Source organism: Schistocerca serialis, chromosome 5, assembly GCF_023864345.2.
Source record: "Schistocerca serialis cubense isolate TAMUIC-IGC-003099 chromosome 5, iqSchSeri2.2, whole genome shotgun sequence".
Taxonomy (NCBI): domain Eukaryota; kingdom Metazoa; phylum Arthropoda; class Insecta; order Orthoptera; family Acrididae; genus Schistocerca; species Schistocerca serialis.
The window spans coordinates 446,415,343-446,434,662 of NC_064642.1; the positions used below are offsets into that span (position 1 = coordinate 446,415,343).

The window sequence follows — 19,320 nt, forward strand, 5'->3', positions numbered from 1 at the left end:
ACAACTGCGAAGGCCTGATCCTACGCCGCCAATTGGGCAGCAAATGTTAGATTGTACGTTAACTGATATCAAGCAGAACACTCTGCATCTCACAGCAGATGGCGTCGAACTTGTCACGCCTGTCACTACAATGAAGCTAGCGGTCCGTCAGGGTATAAACTCACGTTCTCGCAGAAGGGATGGTCCTGCGGCAGCCGTTGGCATGTGTACTTTTAACGGTATTGGATGTTTCTTCTTGGCATGGTCTGGAAACCATTCCGACGACAGCTAATGAGAGTTGATATCTCTGCCACCATATCGGTCAGCAGGCTCTACAAAGTTGTGGTGATGGTGCTGATGCGTTCAGAGGAATCTAACATGAAAAGAATGGTTTTTCAGAACCACCAAGTGCTGCTAATGGAATGTTGTTGTTGTTGAGGTTTTCAGTCCAGAGACTGGTTTGATGCAGCTCTCCACGCTACTCTACCCTGTGCAAGCTTAGTCAAGTAACTACTGTACCCTACATCCTTCTGAATCTGCGTAGTATACTCATTTATTGGTCTCCCTATACGATTTTTACCCTCCGCGCTGCCATCCAATACTAAATTAGTGATCCCTTGATGCCTCAGAACATGTCCTACAAAGCGATCCCTTCTTCTAGTCAAGTTGTGCCACAAATTTCATTTCTCCCCAATTCTATTCAATACCTCCTCGTTAGTTGTATGATCTAATTTTCAGCATTCTTCTGTAGCACAGCATTTCGAAAGCTTCTACTCTCTTCTTGTCTAAACTATTTATCGTCCATGTTTCACATCCATACATGGGTACACTCCATACAAATACTTTTAGAATAGTCTTCCTGGCACTTAAATCTATATTCGATGTTAACAAATTTTTGTCCTTCTTGTCATTGTCAGTCTACATTCTATATTCTCTCTACTTCGACCAACATCAGTTACTTTGCTCCCCAAATATCAAAACGCATCTACTCCTTTAAGTGTCTCATTTCCTAACATAATTCCCTCGGCATCATCTGATTTAATGCGACTATATTCCATGATCCTCGTTTTGCTCTTGTTGATGTTCATCTTATACCCTCCTTTCAAGACACTGTGCATTCCGTTCAACCACTCTTCCAGGTCCTATGCTATCTTTGACAGAATTACAATGTCACGGCAAACCTCAAAGTTTTTGTCTCTCCTCCATGGATTTTAATTCCTACTCTAAATTTTTCTTTTCTTTCTTTCACTGCTTGCTCCATATATTGATTGAATAACGTCGGGGATAGGCTACAACCCTGTCTCACTCCCTTCCAAACCACTGCTTCCTTTTCGTTCCCCTCCACTCTTATAACAGCTATCTGGTTTCTGTACAAATTGTAAATAGCTTTTCGCTCCCTGTATTTCACCTCATAATTTCACCTTCATAATTTGAAAGAGAGTATTCCGGTCAACATCGTCAAAGGCTGTCTCTAAGTCTACAAATGCTAGAAACGCGGCTTGAAAACCGAGAACGTGTTATTCACGCATGCCGTCGCGAAAGACTCCGAGGACGCAAGAACAGTTGCTATTAAGTCCCCGTTTCAGCCCGATTCTCTCTAATTTAATGTTTAACTCAGGTGCAGAGGGACTTTGCCAAGTATCTGTGTTGTAATATCATCAAAATGTTTGAAATCGATTGAAAAATTTGACAAACACAATAAAAAAAGCAGAAAATAGTTATTTACATAAAAATCTTTTTCTTATAATTTTGTTTAAATCAGGCTAAGAAGCACAAAACAATTTCTGTTCTGCCAAAACAGATTCCTAAACCAATGCAAATAGCCTTGAAAACTGATGCCTGTGAATTTTTTTTTAGCTATGATAATTCTTGTAGAATTTAAAATTGACACCTAAGGGCACATGCAATAGATAATAGTAAGGGGGTGAATTATTCATGCATCCTGGAAGCATACCATAGGCTGTGGCTAAGCCATGTCTCCGCAATATCCTTTCTTTCAGGAGTGCTAGTTTTGCAAGGTTCGCAGGAGAGCTTCTGTAAAGTTTGGAAGGTACGATACGAGGTACTGGCAGAAGTAAAGCTGTGAGGACGGGGCGTGAGTCATGCTTGGGTAGCTCAGAGGTAGAGCACTTGCCTGCGAAAGGCAAAGGTCCCGAGTTCGAGTCTCGATCTGGCACACAGTTTTAATCTGCCAGGAAGTTTTATTCATGCATCATTTATGCATTGCATACACCCCACGTCTTTAGTTGTAATTTCTACAAGTACGTTGATCGCTATTAAAAACTCACAAGTACATATTTTCAGAACTATCTGTATAGGCATAGGAATCTCTAAAATCATGTTGTATTAAGTAGTATTTTTTTATTTAGATAATTATTTGTATATAATTTCAAAATTCCTCTTCCTTCTATTTTTGACTCCCCCAGTAAGCTGTATGTACTAAGTATTGCTTCAGCGCGCACTGCATGCTTGTCACAGCAAATGCTACGTAGTAAACTGCATGGTTTGATCACAGTAGTGGACAGCTGCATGTTAGTTCCGTAGCTGTTGCCCGCCGCATCGTGGCTGCTCGGGTAGGCATTAAACGGCGTGTGTTCTATCCTAAAGCGTGGGCCCCCAGGGGCCAGCGGGGGTGCGGTGTCGACCCGGTCGTCGCTAGACGCGCTGCAGGAGGCGCACCTGGCTACGGCGCCGCTCACGCCGGGCATCGGACAGCCCGCCGGCGCGCTCTCCCAGGAGGACACCGACCCGGACCTCATCCCCAACAAGTACGGTGAGTACCACACGCCGCCCACGGCACTTGCTGTACCTCGTCCACATACCTGGTCGCAACTCCTATGGCACCGGCCAATAGTCAGCCGGCCGGCACCATGGGACAGCAGGTCATTAACGGTGACATCACAACCAACTCGTAGGGTGAGTACCGTATTCCAGGACAGCACAGCGAACACTCTCAGAGGCTGTGAGCTTATCGCACCATTAATCGGTGACTCCACCAGCACCATAGTGACGGACGACGATCATCCTCAACTTATGTCTAAAATTTGGGGTTACGCTGATAGCAATTCCACCTATACAGTCCGCAAGCCGTCTTACGATGTATGGCGGAGTGTACTTTGTGTACCAGCCCACTTCCTCCGTTTCCTGTACCAGTCACGTATGGTTAGCAGAAAGACCGGGTGCTGGTAAGCCACCATGTGGGCTCGAATCTTTCTAACTTTATCAAATGGATCAAATGGCTCTGAGCACTATGGGACTTAACTTCTAAAGGTCATCAGCCCCCTAGGACTTAGAACTACTTACACCTAACTAACCTAAGGACATCACACACATCCATGCCCGAGGCAGGATTCGAACCTGCGACCGTAGCGGTCGCGTGATTCCAGACTGTAGCACCTAGAACCGCTCGGCCACCCCGGCCGGCTCTAACTTCATCATTACGGTCTTCCCGCGAGAAGTACTTAGGAGGAAGCAATATAGTGTTCTTCCCATCTAGGAATGTGCACTCTCGGAACTTTAGCAGTAGACCATAACGCGAAGCAGAACGCTTTTCTTGCCGCATCTGCCATTGGAGTTGTCTGAGAATCTCCGTGACGCTTTCGCACTTACTAGACGAACTTGTAACGAAACGTGGTGCTCTTCTATGGACTTTCTCAAGATCCTCTAGAGCTCCTATCTGATTCGATCCCATAGTGAAGAGCAATATTTAGTTATTGGTCGAGCGAGGGTTTTGTAAGATATTTCATTTGTTGATGAACTACATTTCCTTCGGACTCTTGCTCTCAATCTCAGTCTGGCATTTGCATTAAGCGTAATTAATTTTATGTGGTAGTTCCATTTCAGATCGCTGCTTGGTCCTGTTCCTAGATATTTATGGACGCAACTGCTTCCAGTGGTTGCACTACGATTTTGTAATCATACAGTAAGGTATCGTACTGTCTAAGTATTCACAACACATTACATACTTTCACAAAGTGTCTATCCTATGCAATTCTTCCTGCATTTCTAGTGTCATGACTTCTCTGTTTACAGTAGCATCGTCCGCGAAAACTCTCATGGGACTTCGGACGTTATCTGTCAGGTCATTATATATTTTTTGAAACGTAATGGTCCTGTGACAATCCCCTGTGGCACGCCCGGAGTTACTTTACGTCTACATCCATACTCCGCAAGCCACCTGACGATGTGTGGCGGGGGGTACCCTGAGTACCTCTATCGGTTCTCCCTCCTATTCCAGTCTCGTATTGTTCGTGGAAAGAAGGATTGTCGGTATACTTCTGTGTGGGCTCTAATCTCTCTGATTTTATCCTCATGGTCTCTTCGCGAGATATACGTAGGAGGGAGCAATATACTGCTTCACTCTGCGGTGAAGGTATGTTCTCGAAACTTTAACAAAAGCCCGTACCGAGCTACTGAGCGTCTCTCCTGCAGAGACTCCCACAGGAGTTTATCTATCATCTCCGTAACGCTTTCGCGATTACTAAATGATCCTGTAACGAAGCGCGCTGCTCTCCGTTGGATCTTCTCTATCTCTTCTGTCAACCCTATCTGGTACGGATCCCACGCTGCTGAGCAGTATTCAAGCTGTGGGCGAACAAGCGTACCGTAACCTACTTCCTTTGTTTTCGGATTGCATTTCCTTAGGATTCTTCCAATGAATCTCAGTCTGGCATCTGCTTTATCGACGATCAACTTTATATAATCATTCCATTTTAAATCACTCCTAATGCGTACTCCCAGATAATTTATGGAATTAACTGCTTCCAGTTGCTGACCTGCTATTTTGTAGCTAAATGATAAGGGATCTATCGTTCTATGTACTCGCAGCAGATTGCACTTGTCTACATTGAGGTTCAATTGCCATTCCCTGCACCATGCGTCAATTCGCTGCAGATCCTCTTGCATTTCAATACAATTTTCCATTGTTACAACCTCTCGATACACCACAGCATCATCTGAAAAAAGCCTCAGTGAACTTCCGATGTCATTCACCAGGTAATTTATGTATATTGTGAATAGCAACAGTCCTATGACACTCCCCTGCGGCACACCTGAAATCACTCGTACTTCGGAAGACTTCTCTCCATTGAGAATGACATGCTGCGTTCTGTTATCTAGGAACTCCTCAATCCAATCACACAATTGGTCTGATAGTCCATATGCTCTTACTTTGTTCATTAAACGACTGTGGGGAACTGTATCGAGCGCCTTGCGGAAGTCAAGAAACACGGCATCTACCAGTGAACCCGTGTCTATGGCCCACTGAGTCTCGTGGACGAATAGCGCGAGCTGGGTTTCACACGACCGTGTTTTTCGAAACCCATGCTGATTCCTACAGAGTAGATTTCTAGTCTCCAGAAAAGTCATTATACTCGAACATAATGCGTGTTCCAAAATTCTACAACTGATCGACGTTAGAGATATAGGTCTATAGTTCTGCACATCTGTTCGACGTCCCTTCTTGAAAACGGGGATGACCTGTGCCCTTTTCCAATGTTTTGGAACGCTACGCTCTTCTAGAGACCTACGGTGCACCGCTGCAAGAAGGGGGGCAAGTTCCTTCGCGTACTCTGTGTAAAATCGAACTGGTGTCCCATCAGGTCCAGCGGCCTTCCCTCTTTTAAGCGATTTTAATTGTTTCTCTACCCGTCTGTCGTCTATTTCTATATCTACCATTTTGTCATCTGTGCGACAATCTAGAGAAGGAACTACAGTGCAGTCTTCCTCTGTGAAACAGCTTTGGAAAAAGACATTTAGTATTTCGGACTTTAGTCTGTCATCCTCTGTTTCAGTACCATTTTGGTCACAGAGTGTCTGGACATTAGCGGCCGAAATGGCCGCGCGGTTCTAGGCGCTGCAGTCTGGAACCGCGAGACCGCTACGGTCGCAGGTTCGAATCCTGCCTCGGGCATGAATGTGTGTGATGTCCTTAGGTTAGTTAGGTTCAGCTAGTTCTACGTTCTAGGGGACTAATGACTTCAGAAGTTGAGTCCCATAGTACTCAGAGCCATTTGAACCATTTTTTTGTCTGGACATTTTGTTTTGATTCACCTACCGCTTTGACATAAGATCAAAATTTCTTAGGATTTTCTGCCTAGTCAGTACATAGAACTTTACTTTCGAATTCATTGAACGCCTCTCGCATAGCCCTCCTCACACTACATTTCGCTTCGCGTAATTTTTGTGTGGCTGCAAGGCTTTGGCTATGTTTATGTTTGCTGTGAAGTTCCCTTTGCTTCCGCAGCAGTTTTGTAACTCGGTTGTTGTACCACGGTGGCTCTTTTCCATCTCTCACTCTCTTGCTTGGCACATACTCATCTAACGCATATTGCACGATGGTTTTGAACTTTGTCAACTGATCGTCAACACTATTTGTACTTGAGACAAAACTTTTGTGTTGAGCTGTCAGGTACTCTGTAATCTGCTTTTTGTCACTTTTGCTAAACAGAAAAATCTTCCTATCTTTTTTAATATTTCTATTTACGGCTGAAATCATCGGTGCCGTAAACGCTTTATGATCGCTGATTCCCTGTTTTGCGTTAACTGTTACAAATAGTTCGGGTCTGTTTGTCACCAGAGGGTCTAATATGTTATCGCCACGAGTCGGTTCTCGGTTTAACTGCTCAAGGTAGTTTTCGGATAAAGCACTTTAAAAAATTTCACTGGATTCTTTGTTCCTGCCACCCGTTATGAACGTTTGAGTCTCCCAGTCTATATCCGGCAAATTAAAATCTCCACCTAGAACTATAACATGGTGGGGAAATCTGCTCGAAATATTTTCCAAATTATCCTTCAGGTGCTCAGCCACAACAGCTGCTGAGCCAGGGGGCCTATAGAGACATCCAATTACCTTGTCTGAGCCTGCTTTAACCGTGACCTTCACCCAAATCATTTCACATTTCGGATCTCCGTCAATTTCCTTCGATAGTATTGCACTTCTTATCGCTATAAACACGCCTCCCCCTTCACTGTCCAGCCGGTCTCTGCGGTATACATTCCAATCTGAGTTTAGGATTTCATTACTGTTTACGTCTGGTTTCAGCCAACTTTCTGTCCCTAGTACTATATGGGCGTTGTGACCGTTTTTTAATGAGAGCAGTTCTGGGACCTTTCTATAGACGCTCCTGCAGTTTACTATTAGCACATTAATATTGTTATTCCCTGTTGCATTTTGCCTACTCCTACCTTGCCGCGTCTCAGGAGGCGTCTTGTCGGGCCTAGGGAGGGAATTCTCTAACCTAAAAAAACCCCATGTGCACTCCACACGTACTCCGCTACCCTTGTAGCCGCTTCCGGCGTGTAGTGCACGCCTGACCTATTCAGGGGGACCCTACATTTCGCTACCCGATAGCGGAGGTCGATAAATTTGCACCCCAGGTCTCCGCAGAATCGTCTGAGCCTCTGGTTTAAGCCTTTCACTCGGCTGCAAACCAGAGGACCGCGATCGGTTCTGGGAACGATACCACAAATAGTTAGCTCTGATTCCATCCCGCGAGCGAAGCTTTCCGCCTTCACCAATTCCGCCAACCGCCTGTGCGAACTGAGGATGACCTCTGAACGCAGACGGCAGGAGTCACTGGTGCCGACATGAGCAACAATTTGCGTCTGAAGACTTCTCTCCGTTCAGAATGATTTCCTTTGTTCTGTTGTCTAGAAACTCTTCAGTCCAGTCAACACTGCTCCTATTTTGTTCATTAGGCGCCCTTGTGGAACTGTATCGAACGTCTGTCGGAAGTAAAGAAATACGGTATCTACCTGAAGGCCCGTATGTACTGCTTTCTGTGTCTCGTGAACTAATAGAGCCAGCTGGGTTTCAAACGGCCGTAAATTACGGGATCCATGTTGGACCGTGCAGAGGAGTTTTTCGGTCTCCAGAAATATAAAAATGTTCTAGTATAAAACATGTTCCAAAATTCTAAAACGTACCGACGTGAGGATATAGGCCCATAGTTTGCTGCGTCTGTTCGATGACCCTTATTGGAAGCGCTTATTTCCAAACAGTAGAGACGCTTCTTATTCCATACGGTATGTATTACATGGCTTGTAATGATGGTCACCGCTGATGGTCGTTCCACTTACCACTATAATCACATGTCGTTTACTGGCTCAACTTTTAACTCTCCTTATTTCGCAATTTTCTTTATTTTATCTTATTTTGTACACTGTTTCACAGCACTAAGGAATCTCTTTCAAGTCCTTGAACTTTTTTCTTCTACATCTATACCAGGCAACACACCTTAAGGAGTGTGGCAGGGAGTAGCCTATGTACTACAGTCTCTTTTGGCCGTTCCTGTTTAAGCAGGTCGGTAAACCTCAAACTGTGCTCGCATCTAGCTAATTTTACGTCCATAGTCTTTTCTCCAGGTATACCTACTCTCTAGGAAAATTTGCTTACCGGTACTCTATTTTAACAACAAACCACTACGTCAGGCTGAACATTATTACTGTAGTGTCTGCTACTGGAGTTACACGATCATCTACGTAACGCTTTCGAGCTTACAAAATGAGCCTGTGACGAAATGCACGGCTCTTCTTTGGATCTTCTCTATTTCTTCCAGGAACTTGCCTAGTACCGGACACAGGCCGACAACGAATATTCAAGCACTGGTCGAACGAGGGCATTGTAACCTACCTCCTTCGTGTTTGGACTACATTTCCTGAGTGTTACAGCTTCTAGAGCTTATTATGTTATGTGTGTAATCATACAGAAACCGATCTTTGCGTTTACATCCTAGTCACCTGATTGGGACCCAGAATTCTTTGCTGTAGAGAAGCGCAGGAATTGGAATGCATTATTATTTATTTTATTTTATTTTCCCCGCCTTATTCCTGAGGTCCTTTGTATGTTCCCACAAATATATCGGAATTATACGATTTTTTTTATTCATCTTCTAGATAGCTTATTTGCTTCTCTTGTTGACTTCATGCCTAAATTCTACGGTTAGACCAACAGCACAAGTGAAATGACACAGTCTTAGAGACTTTACTGGCCACATACAGATATGATTTTACGTGCACGGGCGACAGTGCGAAGTGGGATCGAGAAGGGAGTCGCGCCAGGCTAATTCCTGCACTTATGTGAACTGCTATGCCAGCATGGCTTAGTGGCTAACGCACCTGCCTATTAAGCAGGGGACCTAGGTTCGATTCCCGGCCACGGTGCAAATTTTCACTTGCCATTTCAGTCTTCCTCTTCTTTTAGTGTTCAACCCTAAGGTTGGTTTGCAGCATAGCGTCATTCCTCTCCTGTGTCTGCCTTCCTCTTCATTTCCACGTATGTGTTACATTCAACGTCATTCATGATCTATTCATTCATTTCAGTCTGTAAACACAAAAACAATGTAATTTGGCACTACTGCAACACACTGTACTGTACCCACGCACTTAGCTTCTGTGCCTCTTAGCACGAGAGGAGGCTAGCTTGCTGGAAACCTGGCTCAGGAGTACACCAACTCTAACCCAGTCAATTCTGATATGTAACACATGCCGGCTTCACATCGCTAGAGCTACCACATACCTGACGTCTGCGCTCCTACGACACTAGCGGTCGGCTAGCCCACTGGACACGGGCAAGGCAACACCGACCACGAACACATCACCAAGAAAAACGGTGAGGCATAGAATGAATTTTCACTCTAGACAGGTGTGTGCAACGGTATGAAACTTCCTCACAGATTAAAACTGTGTGCCGGACCGGGACTCAAACTGGGGTCCTTTGCCTTTCGTGAACATGAGTCACGACCCGTCCTCACAGCTTTACATCCGCCTGTACCTCATCTCTCACCTTCCGAACATCACACAGATTCTCCTGTGTAATTTGCGGAACTAATACTCCTTGAAAAATGGAAATTGCAGGAACATGGCTTAGACACAGGGCTGGAGGATTGTTTCCAGAATGAATTAATTTCAGTTTGCGGCCCAGTCTGGTACACCGTTCTAATGTGGCAAGAAGTTTCACGGTGAGGACTATTTGCCAGGCTGGTGTTTTTAGACAAACATGGCTGAAACCCGTGTCTCAAGAGAGACAGGCCAATTCACTAGCTCGATGAGATAGGAGAAGATTTACTCTGACATCCACGTGAGCTGTGTTGATTACCACGCAACAGACTGGTACTGCCAGTACTTTCTAATTTATCCTTACAGCAGGCATCGGCCACGCCGCTGGGTCGCTGGGGGCAGAAGAGCAATGTGAAGTGTTCCCTCCTGTGCTAATAGTTAGTTTTTAATGTACTGATAAATTGTAAAGTATTCAACGCAAGCATCCACTTCAACATCGACGAAACGAAATTTATTTCTCTTTTACGTTCATTGAGAAATTTAAATGAATTTACTTTCTTAAGTTCTCTGAAATCTTTTTTTAATATTTATGGTTCCAACGAAAAAGTACAGATTGACGATGTTGGTCGTGGGTGTGTATGGTGACACGTAGTTATTTTAATACTCTCACATACATAAAATATTTTGCAAAAAATTATATTCACCCTTAAGTAAATAAGCGCCTAACGACAGAGCGCTAATGTCGCTCGATGGCGGCGCCACGAAACCATCCACTTCCAACTGAGATAAAACGGCAAAAAAGAATCTCCATGATTCAGTTAGTATGAGAGCAATAATAGGTTAATTAGTAGTTGAAATAAAAACGTTTTAAGATTAAATACAACATTGTTACTCAAAAAAGTGCCTCTATACAATAAACCTACATCTACTCTAATGGACGTCCAAAATGGGAAGAAGGATAGTAAAAAAAATTCTAAGAACGGTTATCTCTTACAAAAATAATTTTCTTTTGAAAGGACGATTGGTGTAAATTCAATGTAGTATATTTACTTTGCTCCCAAAAAGGACTTTACACGATGTGTACTCTGCATTATAAGTGTTACACAGTAGCTCACAATTATTAGTTTATACAATAATACTGTATGCATCAATGTTCCCCATGAGTGGGATTATGATAAAGAGACGCTGTAACGATATTAAAACTTTTACGACTGCTGTCAGTAGGTTTGGTGATCCGAAACTCCTTTGCATGACCTCTCCCTCAATTTCGGATTTCATCTTGACTATGCGTAACGGGAGTTGATTCATTGCCTTATGGGGTTGAATCTGAGTCCAATGGCATTTCAGAGTGTAGTCATGGAGGGAATTTTCACGTGAACGTTTGGGCTTCATTTTGAGGCACTTTCGTGTGGTAATCCATGCGGTGTACCTCATAAGGCATGTCGAATTATCTAAATCCAACATCCTCTGGTGTAGTTACTATGCGGCTTGCAAGATCGTGAAGTTGATTCGAGATTTACGGCGGTATAGTACCCGCAGCCACACCAAATGATGTTGAATTAAGATAACCCGATTTACTTAACGAGATACATGATATCGACTGGCAAGATGAATTGCATGAAACTGAATCCTTTAAGCTGCTAAATCGATCAGAAATAGACAGAAAAAAATCCTATTTGAAAGAAAACAATAAATAAATAAATAATTTTTATTCTCTATAAAAAAGATATTTCACAGCTGACGTCCCCATTTCTTCTAGCTTTATAAGAGAAACACCATTAAAATACAATATTTTTACAGATCGTTGGAGAGACTCTTAGTACTAAATAATGATAGTGTTGTTAGCGACGAAGGTATATGGGAAAACTATAGTGTTAACTTACTTATGTCTCTGATTGGTAAGACAACATCATAACTATAAATGAAAGTGAAAACGTAGAGAATCCACAATTTTGACATGCCCATTTGTAATTATGAACTTGTTCTACCAAGCAGCAAAGGAGCAATCAACTAACACGGCTAACTGTGCCACCACAGCGCAGTTATCAATCTTTAATATTATATGGCATCTACAATTTTGTGCTTCTCTTTTATAAGTTGCCATGTTGTACACGTTCACACTATATACGTCCAGTATTTAAACTGTTTTCTATCATCTGACGTAATTTGAATCGTCTGCAATAAATACATACAGCAGTCATCATCTAAGAAGTCATTGTACACGTCACACTGTACTTACATTTCTCTCTTAGGATGTTAAGATCGCTGTAGATAAGTGATAAATAAGATCGACTGTGCAGTTAAGTACCTCTTACATGCAGAAAGATTATGTAACTATCTTGGTATTTATACTGTTTTTGTCCAATATGTTTGTATGCACGCTGTACATGCACACGCATGGACACAAACACATTATTCGAAACATATCTTTTTCTTTCCTTATCATTTGTTTATCTCAATTAGTTTATTGAGGTGTATTACTTTATGGTGCCTATTTCCTGTTTTCAAACGTATAGCAAACGTCTGCAGACGAAACATATTATCGAAGTGGAAATCTTTTCCCGTATCAGTTGTACAAGCATGTAAAAGAATGTAATAAGGGCTCGAATTTGAATTTGCAAACATTTTAATATACCTTCTTGCCAGTTTGTCAACCAACTTGTCGCATCTTCTCGAAGTATTTATCATAGTGACCTATGCGTACGCCTCGAAGATCACACTATCCTCGGGGCGCAGACTTTATGCATTTTGGTCACGTAGTATATTACTGTATTCGAGGGCCAGTGGAAGTTGTTAAAATTTCAATTTCCTTCAATCCTATTCCATTTTCGCAATACCAGATATTGGTTCACATCAGTTCAGTGAATAGTATCACGCGTTTATAAACACGCCAGATGGCGCAAAGCGGACGCGGTCCCGAATGAGCATTTCCACCAACTCCTCACCCCAACCCCCCAACCCCTTTCCCACCCTCGTTCTCTCCTGCTGTGTTTGGGAATATATAAAGTCGGGCTTTCCAAAGACGCATATAGAGATTTCTGTACCAGTTCGATAATGTGTGCGTACTTATACGCTCACGCGCAAGTGTATGTGTGTGTGTGTGTGTGTGCGTGTGTGTTTGTGTGCGTATGCGCACGCGCATGCGTACCGCGGTGTGAGTGCAGGCCTGCTGGTGCATTTTAAGCGCAGAGAAATCGCCGGCAACTATTCAGTTCCTGCACAGTAGCATGAATTTTACATTTATATGCTGATCGTTGCGTCGGATGTTGGCGGCGCTGTAATACCCCGCCTGGTCGATGCCGTATAGCGGATAGACATCACCGTTCGCTACCTGAAAGGAAATCAAATGCAGGGGGAGGCATATCCTGATATGCTGGTTGTTCGCTGCTGCCACTACACATTTCGGGAATGCGTCGCGCTGGCATTAATTGAGCGGATCTGATAGCTACGTCAGCCTAGTGCCACTGCTGGCTCATGCTGGAATGCTCAGCCTTGCGTACCGGGGACAAAATCATGCGTACCTCTCCGGCTGATTTCACAATCTGCAGGCCCGGAGAAGTAGATGCCGAGACATTCAGCAGTCGACTCGTCGCAGACTGTAATATATACCGGGTGGTTATAATTAAAATGCAGGTACTCGCAGAGATCCAGTACGTTCTGTAATTATCATATGGCGCCACACTTAGTAGATATTCCATTTCGTTAATCCGGAACCGATGTATGGTGGAAAAAAAATTAGTTCTAATTTTGCTCACAAGGTGCAAATCTGGCGCTATGAATGCAAGAAAGACGTTTAGAAGTGTTTCCATATGTAGTGGATAATGAACGGGACGCGCGCAGAAAATGTCAAGCAAGTGAGAAAGGCGTAATATTTATATTATTATTAACCGCCACAGTCACAATTTGTTCAATATGAGCACAAAATACGTCGACGAGATTCTGTAGAGCGCCATATTTGCACCTGGTGGCCAAAATTGAAACTTATTGTTTTCCAAAGAAAATCGGTTCCTCATAAACGGATAAGCATATATAATGAGTTTCACTGCCATACGATAGTTACAGCCTACGCTGGACTTCTGTGAGTAGCTGTACTTTAATTTGAACCATCCGGTAGGCCATCGATAAACGAGAGCAAGATCACCACAAAGGCAACTCATATACCACCACACTCTACTGTTCACTGGAGAGCCAAGACTGGGAACTATCAGATAATGGTGTGAACTGTGTATTTACACTGATAACTCAAACGTTGTGACTACTGACCACTGTGTGACTCTGAAACCAATCTGCATCAGTAACCATTTCGTTACCTGCGAGTGCTATCCACTCGCCACCACAATAAACAGCATTGCATGTTATTAGACATGGCATAAATAATTTGGTTTCTGCGTACAATGGAAACAAAGTCAGACTGAAGCAACGCCTAAGTGCATTCATGATTATATTTTTTAACGAAGGAGGGCCCTATCATATGAAGCAAGGTTTATAAATGGGTGTTGGTTCCATAAATGACTAAATTCAGATAAAAACCATACCGAATATTACTCCGAAGCTACGCTTGGAAAACAAAAGCACACAAAATTAAAATGAATAACTGAAGCTAATAATGTGGGACTTATGGACATCGTTAGGGAGACTGACTAAATCTCAAGTGGGCATCCGAAGGCTGTAGCAACATTGCACCCGCGCATCAGGGATTAACTCCCGGAAGCAGAAACTTCAGAATGTGCCGAGCAAGCTTTGAGGACCACCCCAAAATTGCCATCCAACCTGAGCAAAGCCTTCATCCTGTAACACTACAGTAGACCCAGGATGTCCCGGAATCCGCATTTCTGTGTGAGAATTTTTCTGTCAAAACATGCATGCGCACGTGACGACGGAGCGAGCAAATGACGAGAGAGCGAGTACGTGCATGCGTCGATTATCCACTGCTCTCTTTCGTGCTGAAAACAGAGAAATCCGTGTAGCGCGTTTCCTTATAGAGGAAGGAGCACGGGGAAAGGAAATTCAGCGAAGAAAGGGGCAAATATGCGGAGAACACTGCATTTCGGTTGCGATTTCGACACTCAGGCCCAACCGAGGGTCAATGGCTGTCACCGTTATTGCTGGTCTTCAATAATGAAGGCATACACATGACGGACAATGGTATCGGTAATGCGGCATGGTGGTGTGGCTTGCGTCGTCGGCCAGTGACATTCGTCCTTGAAGCGTTTGTGCCAAGCCTCAAATCTTGCAGTTTGTACTTCTATTTTACGTGCTAATTTTTTACTTATTGACTGAAAGAAACTGTGGCACATCAATGTTCGAACTTCTACTCTCCAAATGACGAAGCGATTTGCGTTGTACAGAATCTCCTTAGGTTGTATGCTAGGTTCTAGAGCATTCTTTATTGCAAAATTATTTATGAAACCTTGTGCTAAAACTTCAACTTTTTCATTTGTTTTATTTTCGTACGGAAAAATTTGCCGGATACTTTCAGTATGACGTGTCACTCTACGAGAGAAGGTAGTAATTGTGATGCAACGATGTTAGTTGATGTGACGCATTTATGCTTTTGAGAGGGGTGTATGCTGCATGCTGTACTATTTTTGGCTGGTCAAAACTGTGTGCATAGTCAGAACATACACCCCGTTAAAGAGTATGGAAATATAATACCTGTTACCTTCCATGACACTACAACTCCCGCTTTGAGTCGTTAAAATTACGCGCCAGAGCAAAAAAAAAACTCTTTTAACATAGACATCAGTGCTACAGAATTTTTGCACTTCACCCGGACACTGAAATTACAGTGAGATATTCAGTACTGAAGAGGAGTACTCATAAGTCTATTCATTAAACTATTCCCAGCAGTCCCATATCAAATTGTATTGGTGTTTTACTACTCGCTACACTATGTCTTCCGTAATATCAGTTTAGAATTATTGTTGATATTGAAGTAATGGATCACAAGGTACCAACTCTTCTGAAATAGATACAGCAAAAAAATCTACCTCACAAAACGGAAAATTACTACATAACGCAGTTGTTGAAACAGACGCTTTTTACACATCTTAAAACTCAGCAATTGTGCTAGATCTCAAAAATCATTTAAAAACAAAAAGGAGGAAATTATCAGAAAAGTCTTGGAACAAAATGATAAAGTAGTGTTTGGGATGAAAAGAAATCACCGGAGGTCCATCAGCTCGTAGAAGAAAATCACAGACGCCATCCAACTGATGAAAACATGCTTACAAAGGAAACTTTACACTTAGCGCTGTCGATTAGAAAAGACAAGAAACGGCTGTCAGAAGTTAACGAAGACCTACACCGAGCTGACAAAAGTCATGGGATAGCGATATGCTCATACATAGATGATAGAAAGGCAGTGAACTGATGGAGCTGTCATTTGTACACATGTGGTTTGTGCGAAAAGGTTTTCGACGTGATTATTGCCGCACGGTGGGAATGAACATACTTTGAAGGTGAAATGTTTGATGGAGGTAACGCATGAGACAGCACGTTTCAGAATTGTCAGGAAATTCCGCCTTCCGAGATCCACAGTGTCAAGGGTGCGCCGACAACTCCAGACTTCAGGCATTGTCTCTCACCACGGACGACGCAGTGGCCGATGGCCCTCACTGAACGATCGAGAGCAGCTCGTTTGCTTATAGTTGTCAGTGCTAATACAGAAGAAACTCTGCATGAAATAACCGCAGAAATCAATGTGGGAAGTACGCCGATAGTATGCGTTGGGACAGTGCTGCGGAATCTGGCGTTAATGAGCTATAGCTCAAAATGGTTCAAATGGCTCTGAGCACTATGGGACTTAACTTCTGAGGTCATCAGTCCCCTGGATCTTAGAACCACGTAAACCTAACTAACCTAAGGACATCACACACAGCCTTGCCCGAGGCAGGTTTCGAACATGCGACCGTAGCGGTCGCACGATTTCAGACTGAAGCACCTAGAACCGCTCGGCCACAATGGCCGGCTGTGCTACAGCAGTAGACAACTGACGCAAACGGCGTTTCTGACAGTACGACATCGTCTGCAGCACGTTTCTGGGCTCTTGATCATATCGGTTGCACCCTAGACTGGAAAACCGTGGACTGGTCAGACGAGCCACGATTTCACTTGATAAGAGCTGACAGTACGGTTTGAGTATGGCGCAGACCCCATGAAGCCAACTCGCCAAGAAGGCACCGTGAAAGCTGGCGGTGGCCCCACAATGGTGTGAGCTGTGTTTACATGGAATGGACAGGGACTTCTCCTCCAACTGAATCGATCATTGACTGAAAATGGTTATGTTCGGCCACATGGAGACCATTTGCAGCCATTCATGCAGACATCCCAAACAGCGCTGGAATTTTTATGGAATACAATGCGCTGTCACCTGGCCACAACTGTTCACGATCGATTTTAAGAACATTCTCGACCATTCGAGGACGTGAAATGAATCACATCGAGTATTTATGTGACATAAACCATAGATCAATTCGTGCACATAATCCAGCACCGGCGACACTCTGGCAATTACGGACTGATCAATATTTCTGCAGTGTACTTCCAACGACTTGCTGAGTCGCTGCCACGTATTGTTGCTGAACTACGCTGGGTAAAAGGATATCCGAAACGATATGAGCAGGTGTGTGTGTGTGTGTGTGTGTGTGTGTGTGTGTGTGTGTGTGTGTGTGTGTGTGTGTGTGCGTTTGTGTGTATTGTGTATTGAACTGTGGACCTAGAAAGGACGGAGAGGCTTCATCCCTCCGTAGCCCTCAGTGGTTCACAACCCCACAACAGGCCACAGCAGTCCACCCACCTCACAGCTGCGCCATACCGAACCCAGGGTTATTGTCTGTTCGGCCCACAGTAGACACCCCCACCCCTCCCTCCCGGGAACTTGTCATACCACACGAGTGTAACCCCAGTGTTTGCGTGGCAGAGTAATTATGGTATACGCGTAGGTGGAGACAGTGTTTGCGCAGCAATCGCCGACATATAAGGGCAACCAGCCCGCATTCGCCGAGGCAGATGGAAAACCACCTTAAAAACCATCCACAGACTGACTGGCACAGTGGACCTCGACACTAATCCGACGTGCGAATTCGTGTCGGGGACCGGCACGCCTTGCCGCTCGGGAAGCAGCGCGTTAGACCGCGCGGCTAGCTGGGCGGTCTATATGAGAAGGTACTCAACGACTTCTGTCAACTCGGTGTAAAGGAGACTGGCAGTCACTGAAAATACACTACGGGCCATTAAAATTGCTACACCACGACCATGACGCGCTACAGACGCGAAACTTGACCGATAGGAAGAAAATGCTGTGATATGCAAATGATTAGTTTTTCAGAGCATTCACACAAGGTTGGCGCCGGTGGCGACACCTACAACGTGCTAACATGAGGAGAGTTTCAAACCGATTTCTCATACACAAGCAGCAGTTGACCGGCGTTGCCTGGTGAAACGTTGTTGTGTTGCCTCGTGTAAGGAGGAGAAATGCATACCATCACGTTTCCGACTTTGATTAAGGTCGGTTTGTAGCCTACCGCGATTGGAGTTTATCCTATGGCGACATCGCTGCTCACGTTGGTCGAGATCCAATGACTGTTAGCAGAATATGGAATCGGTGGGTTCAGGAGGGTAATATGGAACGCCGTGCTGGATCCCAAAGGCCTCGTATCACTAGCAGTCGAGATGACAGGCATCTTATCCGCATGGCTGTAACGGATTGTGCATCCACGTCTCGATCCCTGAGTCAACAAATGGGGACGTTTGTAAGACAACAACCATCTGCACGAAAAGTTCGACGACGTTTGCAACAGCATGGACTATCAGCTCGGAGACCATGGCTGCGGTTACCCTTGACGGTGCATCACAGACCCGAGCGCCTGCGATGGTGTACTCAACGACGAACCTGGGTGCACGAATGGCAAATCGTCACTTTTTTCGGATGAATCCAGGTTCTGTTTACAGCATCATGACGGTCGCATCCGTGTTTGGTGACATCGCTGTGAACGCACATTGGAAGCGTCTATTCGTCATCACCATACTGGGGTATCACAAGGCGTGATTGTATCGGGTGCCATTGGTTACACGTCTCGGTCACCTCTTGTTCGCATTGACGGCACTTTGAACAGTGGACGTTACACTTCAGATGTGTTATGACCCGTGGCGTTACCCTTAATTCGATCCCTTGGAAACTCCACTTTTCAGCAGGATAACGCACGACCGCATGTTGCAGGTCCTGTACGAGCCTCTCTGGATACAGAAACTGTTCGACTGCTGCCCTGGCCAGCACATTCTCCAGATCTCTCGCCAACTGAAAGTGTCTGGTCAATGGTGGCCGAGCAACTGGCTCGTCACAATACGCCAGTCACTACTTTTGATAAACGGTGGTATCGTGTTGAAGCTGCATGGGCAGCTGTACCTGTTTACGCCATCCAAGCTCTGTTTGACTCAATGCCCAGGCATATCAAGGCCGTTATTACGGCCAGAGGTGGTTGTTCTGGGTACTGATTTCTCAGGATCTATGCACCCAAATTGCGTGAAAACATAATCAGATGTCAGTTCTAATATAATATATTT

General features: G+C 44.3%; 1 protein-coding gene across 1 annotated transcript in view; it reads left to right on the plus strand.

Annotated features, from left to right (window-relative positions):
* The window catches only part of LOC126480897 (neural cell adhesion molecule 2), a 586,813-nt gene that overhangs the window by 520,859 nt on the left and 46,634 nt on the right, over positions 1–19,320 (plus strand). Inside the window, exon 12 of the mRNA XM_050104295.1 lies at positions 2,587–2,752. Coding sequence (XP_049960252.1) covers positions 2,587–2,752 — 166 coding nt within the window. The remainder of the gene's footprint in view (positions 1–2,586; positions 2,753–19,320) is intronic.